Source organism: Equus przewalskii, chromosome 9 (assembly GCF_037783145.1).
Source record: "Equus przewalskii isolate Varuska chromosome 9, EquPr2, whole genome shotgun sequence".
In the NCBI taxonomy this organism is placed as follows: Eukaryota; Metazoa; Chordata; class Mammalia; order Perissodactyla; family Equidae; genus Equus; species Equus przewalskii.
The window spans coordinates 23141081-23155740 of NC_091839.1; the positions used below are offsets into that span (position 1 = coordinate 23141081).

Below are 14660 nucleotides of genomic sequence, written 5' to 3' on the forward strand. Positions count from 1 at the left end.
TGGGAGGTTGTGATGGTAAGACTCAATGTCGTCAGAGATGGGGCTATGAGACCACCTTTCCTTGGTCACAGTGCCCGTGTTCTGGCCATAAATGGACCCCGGGAGGCCCATCAGGGTCTAGACAAGAATCCAGCCACCATCTCAACCCATCTGGTTCTTTGCAAACTCAACAATCAAGAAGCTTCACCCACCGATATTTGGACAGTCATAATTGTTTCCTCGGTAGATTTGCATCTTTAGTCTTAGGGGCTTTCAGTTTAGAGTTGGGATATCTGAGAGCATGAATCTCATCCTGTTCTGCCTCCTTCTCCAGCCCCACAGCCCCCTTCAGTGTCCCTAATGAGAAAGCTTGACCAGAGCCAGCTGGGAGGCAGCGGTGAGTGTGCAGAGAGCAGCCCAGAGTCGCGGGACACAGAGGGGCACAGAGACAAGAGCATCGGACCTGCCCAGGGTGCCACTCGCCCTGGAGAGCATGAGGAAAACCCAACTGAGTGTTTGTCCAATGTGCCTCATTCCTCTCTGTGCACCTCCCAGATGATTTAAGACGAAGTCATCAGGAGAATTTTATGGTTGCCCTTTGCATGTGGGAAATCTGTTTGCATGAGGAAATGTGAGGTTTGAGAACAGTCAGCCTGTTAGGAGCAGAAGCCAAACCAGTAAATTTCCCCACCTATATGACACAGGCATCTGCCTATTTATCTATGTATCTATGTATCCATGTATCTGTCTATGTATCTGTGTATTTACCTATGTATCCATGTATCTGTCTATGTATCTATGTATTTATCCATCTATGTAACTATCTATGTATCTATGTACATCTATCTATCTAAGTTTCTGTATATGTACATATGTATCTCTCTATTCACCTATCATCGATCATTTATCTACCCCAATGAGTTAATACTACGTGGGTCTCCTCAGGACATGGGTTCAGCCTGGTTATGAGATCTCTCACCAGAAATGCTTCTGGGAACCAAGGCCTCTCTGGACCCAAATAGAGGAAGCTAGACTCATGCCTGGGACCAACCACCTCCCTTCCTGTGAGACCACAGACACGAACTTTGTAATGTGGCCTCTGAGAGCCAGTCCTGCACACTTCCAGCCCTCACAGCCCCAGGACAAGGACAGAGCAGACGGTGAGAGGCTGGCCATGTCCCCCAGTCTCCCCATCCTCCTGGGCCAAGGTGAGTCTGGAAAGCTGTGGGAGGACTCCAGGGAGGGAGACGGTTGGAGACTCTGGGTGGGGGTCCAGGCCCTGCCTCAGTCTAGCCTGTAATCCAGGATCTCCTGGGCCCCTGGGGAGGAGAGTCACCCCTGCAGGCCCTGCCCGCTCTCATCATCTTGGCCTAAGGTGACCACAGAGGGACCAGGGCCTCTTACATGTCACAGACATTGGGACAGGGACAAGTCAGACAAGAGAAAGGCCAGAGGGAGTGTCTGGTTGGGAGGTCACCTGGGAACTTGTCTGGGACTGGCTATAGGGCGAGGGAGCTCTTGTACTGGGAGTTGACGTTGCTTAAGGATGGTTTGGAGATTTCTGGTGGCTAAGTCTTTCTCTGCATCATACTGTCCTTGATCCCCTGGTTTAAGGGAACCAGGCGGTGGACATTTTTCTCACTGGGGCTTTTCTTCCAGTGCTCTGCCTGGGCCAGGTGATCCTCACACAGGAGGGTGAGTCATTTCTACACTATTCCTAATCCCCCTTCACCCCAAGGGCAGCTCTGGATGGGAGTCTCCTTGGTTGTGGGAGGGATCCAAATCCCAAGTTACTCCAGATGAATATCCCTCCTCAGTCTTGTCCAGAACAGATAACACATCATCATCCTTGGTTGCCCCCAACTCTCCCCCATATTGACTCCATCGGAGAATCCTGTGGATTTCACCTCTGCATGTTCTCACGTCTCCCACATCTCCTGCTGGGCACCGTCTCCCCAGTCTGGGGCTCCATCATCTCTCACCTCCACACTAGCTACTGAGGCCTCCGGGGGACGCTGCCCACATCTCTTCATGCGAGCTCTGCCTGTCCATTCTCTCCCTGCAGGTGGGTTTAGAAAACACAAATCTGATGATGTTACCTCCCAGCTTCAGCCCTTCAATAGTTGAATTCAGGTCACATCAGATCCCTTATCAAGCATTTCCTCTGATCCCATGTGTCTCTAGACACATCCCGCCCTGCTCTCGCTCTCTTATCATCAGGCACATGTTTTCTTTCAGTTTCTCAAAGAGCCACAGTCACCTTCCACTCAGGACCTTCTCACAGGCTGAGTTCTCCCCCTCCAACAGCCCGGCCTCCCCTTCTCTGCTCAGCTGAGGTATTTCCTACTTGTCTCCCAGATCTCAGCACAGACATCTCTCCCCAGGAGAAGTCCCCCGACCCTCTAGATGAGGTGGGGCCTCCTTGTTATGTGCTCTCCTTATACTAGAGGGCGTTTTTCATAAGTCTGTCTGGGATCAAGCCTTTCTCATCACTCCATGTTGTCTTCCAACTGCTCTGTACAATAAAGCGCATCTCGGCAGTTCATTTCTCTCTCACAGAAATGCAGCCTCTGCGGAGTTTGGCCAGAGGTCATGTGCCAGCCCCATCATGTCTCCATGGATACAGGCTCTATATGTCTGCTCCACAATTTTAATTCATGACCACCAGCACTAAGGTCACCTCTTGATGCAAGATGCATGCTAGAGCTCCAGCCACCACATATGTTTGCAGACTGGTTGTCAAGGAAAGGCAGAAATAAGATAAGGGACCCCCAAGCTTAGTTGCTACCCTTTAAGCTGCCTTCCTGAGAATCTCACCAAAAACTTTCCTTCCACCTCCTTGGCACAGACATGGTATCACAGCTGCACAGCTTGGATCTTGGGGTTACCAAGTGTCATTTGTTGTTCTGTAAGGCCCTGTGCCCAGCGACAAGTGATGCTCTGATTCATGAGGATGTGGAGTGCAGGTGTTGCTGAGGCAACAGCAGTCTCTGCATTATTTCCCTCCTGTCCCTCACAAGGAGGGACAGTCTATTTCCTCATAATGGACCCTGAGATTCTGCTCTCATCTCTCATGCATACAGGGGCCTTACCCAGACCCTCTATCTCTGCTGAGCCAGGCGCTGTGATCCTCTGGGGGCAGCCTGTGACCATTGTGTGCCGGGGCCCTGCTGAGGCTGAGACATTCCGCCTGGCATGGGAGGATGGCTCTAACTACACCGATCAGAAGATCCTGCCCCAACGTCCTCCACATGAGACAGAGGCCAGATTCCCCATCACCAGAGTGAGTGACGACACTGCCAGGCATTATTACTGCCGGTATCATAAAAATTCCAGCTGGTCTGAGCACAGTGAGTTCCTGGAGCTGGTGGTGACAGGTGAGGACGTCTCAGCTCTGCCGTCAGGTTTGTCCCCATGTCCCTGGACCCTGTCCCCAGGTGTGTCCTCTGTCCCCAGACTCTCCTGCCCTCCTGTTGACCCCCCAAGTCCTTTTCTCCCTTTACAACTGAGCGTCTTCTCTCCCTTTTCTCTTTATTCCTCTGTGACTCAGACATCTCATGGCTCAGATGCACAGTGTCCAGGGGTAGCCCCCAACATCCTCGGGGTATCCACCTAATTTATCCTAATCCTGTGACCCCCCCACTGACCTGAGGGAACTCTCGGTCGCACAGTGTCCTTGCTAAGAGGGGTCAGCCTCCAGGACCCTGACCCCTTTGGCCTGGTGCGATAGCTTCCACCCACTTTGTTTGTCCATTGACCAGGAACCACTAGCTTTGTGCTAACATAGAGGGGGTGTCCAGCCCCTCAGATAAGTGGAAGCAAACAGGGTGCCATCCCTGTCCCCCTTCTAGGGGAGCGTAGAGGGTCATCTATACATGACAGGTGGAGAGAACGAAGTCAGGTGGGTGGACACTGCAGGAGGTGAGGAGCCAGGCTGAGTGGACAGACTGAGGAGGTCAGGCTCAGCCCTCCTCCTGCCTGTTCACAGGAGCACTGGAGACCTCAGCTTCCCCCTCAGCTCCCTCCTCGCCTGAGGACTCACAGACGTCCCCTGGGGCATCCACTCCTAGGGCCTCTGCAGGGGAGTGGGCTGTGGGCGGTCCCTTAGCCCTGTCCTGCTTTCAGGTGAGACTAGGTTTTAGCGGGGTGGGGATGACATTCTCTGAGCACTGGGGCCCCACCGTGTCCTCCCAGCTCAGAGCATCACATCTGTCCTGGGCCGGACAGGAAGTGTGGACCCCTCAAGAAAAGGGTCTTATGGGGTGAGACCCAAAGAGGGTGACAGAGAAAGAGACAGCATCAGGGAGAAGTGTGTGTGTGTGTGTGTGTGTGTGTGTGTGTGTGTGTCGTGAGCCCATATCTACGTATTGATATGGATATGCAGGTAAGGTTTTAAAATATGAAATCTCTATAAAGACCACAATGGTATAAATATATTTTGCATGAATCCTTGTGCAGATGCAGATCATGTATCATTCATCCTTTAAGGGGATGTTGCCTCAGCGTGGGGAAGTGGTCCTGACAGCAACTGGCCTGAGTCCCCACCCTCTCTGTCTTCCTGTCAGTGTGTCAGGAGTTTAGTGGCCCCACTGTCTGGACCTCAGTTTGTCCATCTGTGTGAGTGGAGTCCTATCTCATCCTCTCCCTGTGCTATTTGCGTGGAAACTTCCAGGAGGAGGACAGCCCAGCATGAGGCCTCTCTGGACCCTCCCCATCCTCCCCCTCTCTGTCCCCATTTAGGTAGTGGCCCTAGTCCTCTCTTGGCTTTATCAGTGTCTGTGAGGCTCACAGCTCTGACCACAGAGGGAGGTACTTCTCCATGTGCCTGCCCACTGAGGTCTTAGCAGGACCTCCAGATCCTGGAGTTCATACAATCACCACCCTCATGGGAGGTCGGCTCCCAGGGATCCACTAGAACTGGGGATCCCAGCACAGACCTCCATCCCAACGTGTAAGCTCCCAGAGTCTGTTTCACTCCATCATCTGGGCCCCAAGGAACCTCAAATATTGGGTGGAGGAGGGTGGCCGAGGGAAGGGTGAGCAGAATCATCCTTCCTCTTAGGGATGGAGACACAGGGGCCATGCTGACTTCATCCCATTCCCATATTGTCTCCCGAGATGCTCAGATGCTGGTCTCTGAAGCTGTGAGTGGAGGGAATGGGAGAGCATGAGTGAACAAGGGGGCAAGGCACTGGGGTGAGGTGGGCAGAGCAGAGGCAGCTCCACTCTCCTGTCTGGAGCTCAGGGGCCCTGCAAGTCACAGCCCCTCACCCAGAGCCAGGACAGCCAGCTCAGGGCTGGGAGCATGTGAGGGCAGTGGTCAAGCCGGTGGTCCCAGCCTCTGGCACCAGCACTGAGGGGGCAGGGATCCTACTTCTTGCACCAGTAGAGTGGACGCTCACTGGAAGTGAAATCTCCTTGCATCCTCCTACAGCAGAAACCCTGTTCCCTTTTGGGGCATGAGAACCAGGAGTGGGGAGATGTCCCTACATCTCTGAGTCAGGTTGGGTCAAAGGCAGGTCTGAACTTATCAGCTGTGCCGAGTTCTCAGGTCCTCTTGTTGACTGTTTGTGGGACCTGGGGGGTGTGGACCCAGGGATCCTGGGGTGGAGGAGAGGCGGAAGGGACCAGGGGAGGCAGGGGCCTGGATAATCCCAATGAAGGGAGGGTCTCGGGAGGGCTCAGGATGCCAGGTCAGCCTGAGAAGGGGGAGAGGCTGCCCCAGACATTCACAGCCCTTTCTGACTCCTAGGAGGCCCTGATGAAATCTTCCCCCTGCCCACAGAAGCGGGCTCCCAGACAGGTAGGTCACCTGGGAATGTGCCCAGGGGAAGTGTTGGGTGGGGACGGGTCCTGGTGCCAAGTGTGGAAGGAGCTCCTGTCCCAGTGGTCCTGGGCTGGGCTGGGTCTTGTCCACCTGTCAGTGACCCCATGTCCTTCTGCTTCCAGTGCCCACCTCCTGGAATTACACTGTGGTGAACTGTGTCCGCATGGGCCTGGCTGGTGTGGTCTTGCTGATCCTGGTGGTGATTCTGGCAGAAGCTTGGCACAGTCAGCACAGGTCCCAACATGGACCACATGGGGCCCACCAGACAGATTAGACCCCAGGGCCCCATGAGGTACATCCCCTAGGGCTCTGAGACTGACACCAGAGCTGAAGGAGACCCAATGCCTGTCATGGGCTGTGAACTCTGCAATGCACCAGGGGGAGGCTGCCCTGTGGGACCCAAACCCCATTCTTGAAAGTGCATGGGGCACAGCGTTGATGTGTCCTGGGCTCTCCTGGGTTTATGAGTCCCCAGTCTTTGAGGATTTGCCTCCAAGTTCCACACTCATAATCATAACCTCTGCCCCATTCCTTCCTGGGTCTCCTTTCCCTCCAGTCCTAAGACAGATCCCGGTTCCCTCCAGCCGCTCCCTCCCTTTTCCTTTTCCTCCTCCTTTGCCTGTTTCAGAGGCTCCATGAAGCTCATTTCCTGTTTTCCCTCCTCACCCTTTGGTGATGTCAGAATCTAGGGCTTCCCTTCCACATCTGGGCAGACTCCTTCCTGTTGGACTTTCCCATGCCCTCCTTCTCCTGGAGCCCCACATTGCCAGCTGTCCCCTGGGAACTGAAAACTTGTCCCCCAAGTCCCTGGCTCTCAGTGACACCAGTCACCTGCCTTTCCCAGGGAGGCCCCTCACTGCACCTGCCCTGGGCCTCCACGCATCCCATTTCTCTTCTTCCTGGAGTGGTTTCTGCCCTCCGTGATCTGTTTTCTCCTGCTTTCCCCATTGTCTTGGATCAAAAGTCCAGTGAAGGAATGTCAGTCAAAACTGCAGTGAGATGTCACCACATGCTTGTCAGGGTGCCTACAATTGCAAAAAAAAGAGGAAAGTAACCAGTGTTGCAAAGATCAGAACCGTTGTGCACTGTTGGTGGAAATGCAAAATGCTGCAACCACTGTGGAAAATGGTGTGACACTTCCTCAAAAATTAAATAGAATCACCACGTGGTCTGGCAATTCCACTTCTGGGTATGCAGGCAAAGAAATGAAAGCAGGGCCTTAAGCAGATATCTGTACACTCATGTCCACAGCAGCATGATTCACAATAACCAACATAATCACGAGGCTCCTTAAATATGGAAGAAGGAAGCAGAATAACCAGTGTTAGAGTGATGCAACATGAGAAGGACTCAGCTGGCCAGTGCTGGGTTTGAAGATGAGGAAGGGGCCACACGTCAAGGATGCAGGCGCCTCTAGAAGCTGGAGAAGGCCCAGGAACAGATTCTCCCCTTGGGCCTCCAGGAAGCAATGCAGCCCTGCAGACATCTTGACTTTAGCTCAGTGAGACCCATTTCAGATTTCCGACCTCCAGAACTGTAAGATAGTAAATCCGTGTTGTTGTGAGCCTCCATGTTTGTGCTAATTTATTACAACAGAATGAGGAATTTCATACACCTGGCGTCGAACACTGTTGGTCTCAAGAGGCCCCAAAACTTCTGGAAACTGATTCTGGTGCAGACCTTTGCTTATAAGGTCCTTGACCTCACCCCCTCACATTTCATCCCAAACCTCTGACCACCAGCGTCTCGAAGCCCAGCCTGGCACACATTCAGCCCCAGGGTCAGGAGGAAGGGGCTTCGTCTTTGAGGCACTGCCACAGAGGGCAGGATGTACCCAGGGATTGGAGCCCTTGTGGCTGGGATGCAGGATAAAGAACGAGTTTCCCCACTCTCGCTGCATCTTCCGTGTGAGGCAGGGCGGAGCAATTGGTTCTCCCATGTCCCCTTCCCTTTTCTCAGCACAAACAAGTGAAAGAGGGAGGGTCACTTTGCTTTGACTCAGGGCTTCTTCTCTCAGGACCTGTGCCCAACCCTTCCTCTCTGCTCATCCGACTCTGTGTCGCTCTCTCTCAGCGAGTGACAGGGGATCTTTCAGCACGATGGCTGCCTGCAAGGACCGCCTGCATCCTACTCAGAGTAGGGAGCGTCGTTGTAGTTTTTGGCACCCAGCTTCCCAAACTTGGCCATCGAAGGTTCTTCCAGCTTCCTGCTGTGCTTTTTGAGATGAATCCACTGATGATTTGAGCTCTGTCTTGCTCTCTGGATTAAAATGGGTTCCCAGGCTCTTCTTGTGTTCCTCCTGCACTGGACCAGGAATCCAACTTCTCTCCAAGAGTTCTTGAGTTCCTTTCGGTGGGGAACAATGCTAGAAAACAAGATCTGGTGTTTATGTGAACTGAAGGCTACTGGGATTTTGTTCTTTATGGACCGCTTAATATTCAGGGAGGATGCAAAGTGTAAATTCACACAGCTATTTCCAACCCTAGTGTAACGCCACAGAGTTTGTTACCCTTTTATGTTATACTTGTATCACTTATATTTAAAAGCCCAACTCCTAATAAATTAACATAGTGAATTTTTTTCTTTACCCTGTGACTCTGTTGTGAACTGGATATAAGCTTATCTTTGTTTTTATTCCTTTATATTCATGTTAGGGTGTGCTTTTTCCATCTTTTGCAATTTAATTATGTGTTTTGGAATAAGTAGAATAGTTACAGGTTTCAAAAGTTAAAACTACATAAAATGGCACCTTTAGAGATGATGCACTTCATCTTATTCCCTTCACCCCATGCCTCCACATGTTGGAAGTAACTATTTTTGTTAGTTTCTGGTTTTCAGAATGAAAAAAATGTGAAAAATACGTAAACATATACGTGATCTTATTTAGCTACTTCTTTAGAAATAAGTAACACATTCTATATATTGTTCTGCATCTTGCTTTCCATCTTTCTAGTTTTCTGTTGCTCTTGCAACAAATTACCACAAACAGTGTTGAAAACAACACATTCATGATCCTACAGTCTGTAACTTAGAAGTCTGACACGGGTCCCATTGGGCTAAATCCCAGGTGTCTGCAGGGTTGTGTTCTTTCCTGGACGCTCCAGGGGTGAATCCATCCTCTTGCCTTTTCCAGCATCTACAGTTTGTCCACATTCCTCAGCTCACGGCCCTTCCTCCATCTTCAAAGCTGGTAATGGGGGCAAGTCCTCATGCCGCATCTCACTGACTCCATTTCCATCACTGCAGCTCTTCTCTATCCATCCCCTCCTGCCTCCCTCTTCCACTTTCAAGGACCCTGGTGATTACATTAGGGCTCACCTGGAGAATCCAAGGTCATCTCTCCATCTCAAGGTCCTTAATTCAGTCACATCTGACAAGTCTCTTTTACCAGGTTAGTAAATTATTCACAGGTTCTGGACGTTAGGATGTGGGATCTTTGTGGGGCTGTCATCCAGTCCACCAAAATATATATTCTGGAAGTCAAGGCACAGCAGCTCACATACATCCTCTATGTTTTGTTTATGGCTGCTTGTCCCTCAGATGCCCCAAAATAATTTCCTTTCTTCGTTTTTTTTTTTTCCATTTAAATATATTTGACGTATAAATTTAAGGTGTGCACCATGGTAATTTGCTACATTTATACATTGCCATATGATTGCCTTTGTAATGATAATTAGCACCTCTATCACTTAACACAATTATCCTTTCTTTTTAGTATTTGGAATAAAGTCGTAGTCTCCTAGTGCGTTTCATGATTAGAGTACAATGTTGTTGTCTATATTCACTATACTGTGCATTAGAGCTGCAGAGTTTATGTACAACTCCTTGCGAGTTTGTTCTGAGACAACATCGGTCCTAACCTCCCATCCCCCAGTCCCTGATAACCACCCTTTTATTCTCTGTTTCCATGAGTTCAGCTGTTTTAGATTCCACATGTAAGTGATGTCATACAGAACTTGTCCTTCTCTGATTTCCTCACTTAGCATAATACCCTCGAAATTCATCCACGTTGTTGCAAATGGCAGGATATCCTCCTTTCTCATGGTTGAATAATATTCTCTGGCATATGTGTCCCACGTCTTCTGTATCCATTGTTGAGCACTTAGGTTGATTCTGTACCTTGACTATTATGAATAATGTTGCAATCAACAAAAGAGTTCATACACGATACTTCATTGTGGTTTTGATTTACATTTCCCTGATGATTAGTGATGTTGAACACCTCTTCATATAGCTGTTGGCCATTTGGCTTTCTTCTTTGGAAAATGTTTATTTAGTTCCTCTGCCCACTTTTAAATCAGATTGCTTGCTTTTTGTTATTGAGTTGTATGAACTCTTTATGTATTTTTTATATTAATCCCTTAAGTGACATATTCTTTGAAACACTTTTCTCCCATTCTGTAGGTTTCCTTTTCTTTCACTGATTGATTCTTTTGCCATGCAGAAGCTCTTAAGTTTGATGTAGTGCCTGTTGTGGATGTGAGCTTTGGTGTCACACTGAAAAAAATAATTGCCAAGACCTGCTTCCCTATGTTTCCTTCTGGGAGTTTTATGGTATCAGGTTTTATGTTTAAGTCTTTGATCCATTCTGAGTTAATTTTTGTGAGTGGTATATAATAAGGATCCAAATATGTTCTAAATGTGGTTATCCAGCTTTCTCAACACCATTTGTTGAAGAGACTGTCCTTGCCCTATTGGGTTTTCTGGCTCTCTTCTTAAATATTAGTTGACTGTACATGTGGGGTTTAATTTTGGGCTTTCTATTCTGTTCCATATATGTCTATTTTTGTGCCAGCACCACACTGTTTTGATTACCATAGCTTTGTAGTGTAGTTTGAAATCAGGAAGCGTGATGCCTCTTGTTATGCTCTTCTTTCTTAGCACCGTTTTCGTTATTCAAGGTCTTTTGTAGTTCCATACAAATTTTAGGATTGTTTTTTTCTGTTTCTGTGAAGAATGCCACTGGAATTTTGGTAGGGATTGCATTGATTCTTTAACAGCATTGGGTAATATGGCCACTTTAGTAATATTAATTTTCCCAATCCATGAACACAGGGTATCTTTCCATTTGTTTGCATCTTCTTCAATTTCTTTCAACAAAGTCTTGTTGTTTTCATTGTCAGATCTTTAACTCCCTTGATGAAGTTTATTCTTAGATGTTTTATTGTTTGATGCTATTGTGAATGGGATAGTTTTATTTTTCACATGTTTAATTATTAGTGTATAGAAATGCAACTGGTTCCTGTGTGTTGATTTTATATTCAGCCACTTTATTGAATTTGCTGATTAATTCCAACAGTTTTTTTTATTGCATCTTGAGAGCTTTGTAAATATAAGAACTATCATGTGCACTCACAGCTGAGAGAGAATTTAGAAGTTCAGTCTGCCTGAGGAGACATCCCAGCTTGTCATCACAGAGGGAAGAATATGAGTTTGGAGGTGGTGGAGAGGGAGGAACTCCAGCAGAGCTCCCACCCAGGGTGACACGGCACAGGGCTAAGCTGTCTGGTGGTGGCAGCTTCTCCCGGGGAGGAGGCAGAAACCTGTAAGTGAGTGTCCAGCTACCCAAGTTGTGCATGATTTGGCAGGGGCAGCTTGTTTTTTTCCAGCAGTACCTAGAGCACCGAGGCGGGACTTCCCTGACTGAAGGCGTGGAGAAGAATGGGAAAGTACCAGATAAGAATATCAAAGGGCACTAAAGGGATGAGGTCCTGCTGACTGTCAGGACTTCAGCAGGAAGTCTGCCCACAAGCCACCCAAGGATCTCCTCGCCAGGTTTGCAGGCATCCCTGATGCCCAGAGTGCTAAACCCACGCCTCCCCAACACTGGAGGCAGATATTTGTGCACCTCGCAGGACAGCAATGAGAAAAAGTCTGGTAAAGGAAGTGCTCCCGGAAAAGGAGACCAGGATCTGTGGGCAAGGGAGAAACTACAAACTGGAGCCATAGTGTCTCCTTCTGGGAAAGAAAGAGAGGTGTCCAGCAGCCAGCCTGGTGAGTTGTAAGAATAAGAGAAGACATAAAAGCTCAAGAATTCTCTCATGAGAGAGAGCAAGAAGAGTGGAGCAGGTGTACCCACACAAAATTGGAAGAAAGCCCAGATATTGGAGCACCAACAAACAGTACTCTATCTAAAGGCAACCAGAAAAGATTGAAGGAGGTGTCTGCTACTTCAAACACAAAAACGACAGCAGAAACCTATAAGGAAAGCAAAAACATCAAGGAAGTATATCATCACCAAAGGATGTCAATAATTGTCTAACAACCAAGCTCAAAGGCATTGAATTTTGTGACAGCTGATGAAGAATCCAAAATAGCCGCTTGACGAAACTCAGTGAGATACAAGAAAACTCGCAAAGACAGCTCGATGGTATCAGGGAAAAAATTACAGGAACAAATAAGTTCTTTACCAAAGAGATAGAAATCATAAAAAGAACCAAACAGAGACTCCGAAGCTGAAGGATTTATTAGGTGAGCTGAAGAATGCAATTCAGAGCATCTGCTGTAGACAAGAGCAGATGGCAAACAAAGTAAGTGAGTTAGAGCATAGGAATTTTGAAACAACAGAGTTACAAGAGAACAAAGAAAAGAGAATAAAAAGAGAAAAGAAAGCCTGTGTGATCTATGGGAATTCATCAAAAGGGAAAATATTAGAATAATCTTGTTTCTGGAAGAAAGGAGATAGAGGAGTAGAAAATTTATTTAAAGAAATAATAGCTGAGAATTTCCCAAACTTTGGGAGAGACTTGGACATCCAGGTTCATGAAGCTAATAGATCATCCAATTATCTCAGTGCAAAGACACCTTTTCTACGACACATTATAATGAAATTGTCACAAAACAAAGATAAATTGAAAATCTGACAGGCAGCTAGGGAAAAAGACTGTGACCTACAAGGAAACCCCCGGCAGGCTGTCAGTGGATTATTCAGCAGAAACCATGTAGGCCAAGAGAGAGTGGAATGACATATTCAAAGTGTTGAAAGAAAAAAATTGCTAGCCAAAAATACTCTATCTGGCAAAGTTGTCCTTCACATGTAGAGCGGAAGTAAAGACTTTTCCACACAAACAAAAGCTGAAGGAGTTTGTCACCACTAAACCTGCCCTACGAGAAGTGCTGAAAGAAGTCCTTCAATCTGAAATTAAAAGACACTAATTAGAGACATGAAAACACACAAAAGTATCAACACATTGGTAAAGGTGAAAAATATACAGTCCAATTTTGAAAACACCAATTCAATAGTGGTTGGTGTTTTAACCACCGAGCTATACTATGAAAATTAAAGGAAAGAAGTGTTAAAAAGAACTACAGCTACTATAATTTGTTAACAAATATACAGCATAAAAGGAGATAAATTGTGACATCAAAAAATATAAAAGGGGGAGCAAAAGAGTGAAGCCTTCTTAGGCAATTGAAGACATGTCGTTATCAGCTTAAAATAGATATTCCAAAAATCTATGAGATATTTTATGTAAGCCTTATAGTAACAACAAAGCAAACATCAAGAATAGATTCCCAAAAGATTTTATAATGAGGAAACAGAGCACACGCCAAGGGAAAATCACCAATTTAAAAGGTAGGCAGGAACAGAGGGGGAAAAATAGAAAATCAAAACTATCAGGAGCCAACTAACAAGATGCCATTAGTAAGTTCCTACATATCAATAATCACTCTAAATGTAAATGGGTTGAACTCAACAATCAAAAGGCACAGGGTGGCTGGTTGGATAAAAAAAACCAAGACTCACCTATATGCTGCCCACAAGACACTCACTTCAGCCTTAATGATACACATGGGCTCAAAGTAAAGGGATGGAGAAAGCTGTTCCACGGAAGCAGAAACCAAAATACTCTGGGTTCTGCTTGAGAGGAATAGGTTACTCCAGCAGAGTCCCACACAGCTGGGGAAGCCAGGCGCTCACTCACCTCTCTCCCTTTTGATGTTGGCTAGTTCAGCTTACACTGTGCCACCTAGGGAGAGGGTGGCATTGGAAAAGTTCTTCTTATCCTCTCAAATGCATGTTCATTTTCTTAATTTACCATGAAAGGTCAAGATACAGATATCATTTTAAAATATATGCAACCTATCTCTTGGTTGATCTTTCTTCATCTCTGGAAAATGTTCAATTCTTTATCTCTTGAGTTGTTGCTAGACATCATTCTAATTTCTTTCCTTCTGACACTTACAGTAGATGTGACATAGGCCCTCGTTATTCCACTCTCCAATTATCTTGAATTTTCATTTCTGGGATCTCTACACTGCATTCTGGCAAATTTCCTCAATATTGTATTCCACTTTCATAAATGGCTCCTCAGCTGTGTCTTGTCATTGATGGAACGATTTTCTTGAATGTGTTAATTCTATTGGATTTCTCATCTCTAAAATTTCATATTCACTTCAATAATTGCCTATTCTTCTGTGGCAAGTGCATATTCTAGCCTCAAATGTTCAATATCCCCCATTATTTCTCCAGATATTTAAACATGCTGAATTTTAAATTATTCTCATATTTTCCTATTGACTCTACTTCCTTGGATATGGTAATCCCCATTACCTTAAGATTTTTGTTCATAACACTGCTTATCATTATTAGAATTACGCTTTGATGTCCATTCTTGTTGGACACTCTCCCCTCACACACCTGATCTTCCTTCAAGGATGATCCCCAGGGAAGTCCTGGATGTCAGGCTGACGAGGATGGACTGTTGCAGCTGTTCCTGCCCCATGATGTCCACTTTCTCAAATTTAACATCTGCTCATGGTTGTGTGAGGCAGGGATGGCCCCATGGTGGCCTCATGCTCACATGTGGGACACACGCTCATGTTAGAAAACACTGCAGGGAATCTGTTTCAC

The 14660-nt window shown here is 47.0% G+C and overlaps 1 protein-coding gene across 1 annotated transcript; it reads left to right on the forward strand.

The window, feature by feature from the left end:
• Nucleotides 1-1015: 1015 nt before the first annotated feature.
• On the forward strand, nt 1016-8393 carry LOC103554703 (leukocyte-associated immunoglobulin-like receptor 2). The gene is made up of 5 exons (XM_070559540.1): nt 1016-1187; nt 1639-1674; nt 3099-3356; nt 5732-5782; nt 5929-8393. The coding sequence occupies exons 1-5, from the start codon at nt 1016-1018 to the stop codon at nt 6078-6080; spliced, it is 669 nt and encodes a 222-aa protein (XP_070415641.1). The 3' UTR covers nt 6081-8393.
• Nucleotides 8394-14660: the final 6267 nt, after the last annotated feature.

Bases quoted from the DNA above. Each gene is read 5' to 3' on its own strand.
- LOC103554703 (XM_070559540.1), top strand. From the start codon at position 1,016: ATGCCTGGGACCAACCACCTCCCTTCCTGTGAGACCACAGACACGAAC. The intron at 1,188-1,638 runs GTGAGTCTGGAA...CTTTTCTTCCAG, and splicing joins CCCCATCCTCCTGGGCCAAG to TGCTCTGCCTGGGCCAGGTG. The intron at 3,357-5,731 runs GTGAGGACGTCT...TCTGACTCCTAG, and splicing joins CCTGGAGCTGGTGGTGACAG to GAGGCCCTGATGAAATCTTC.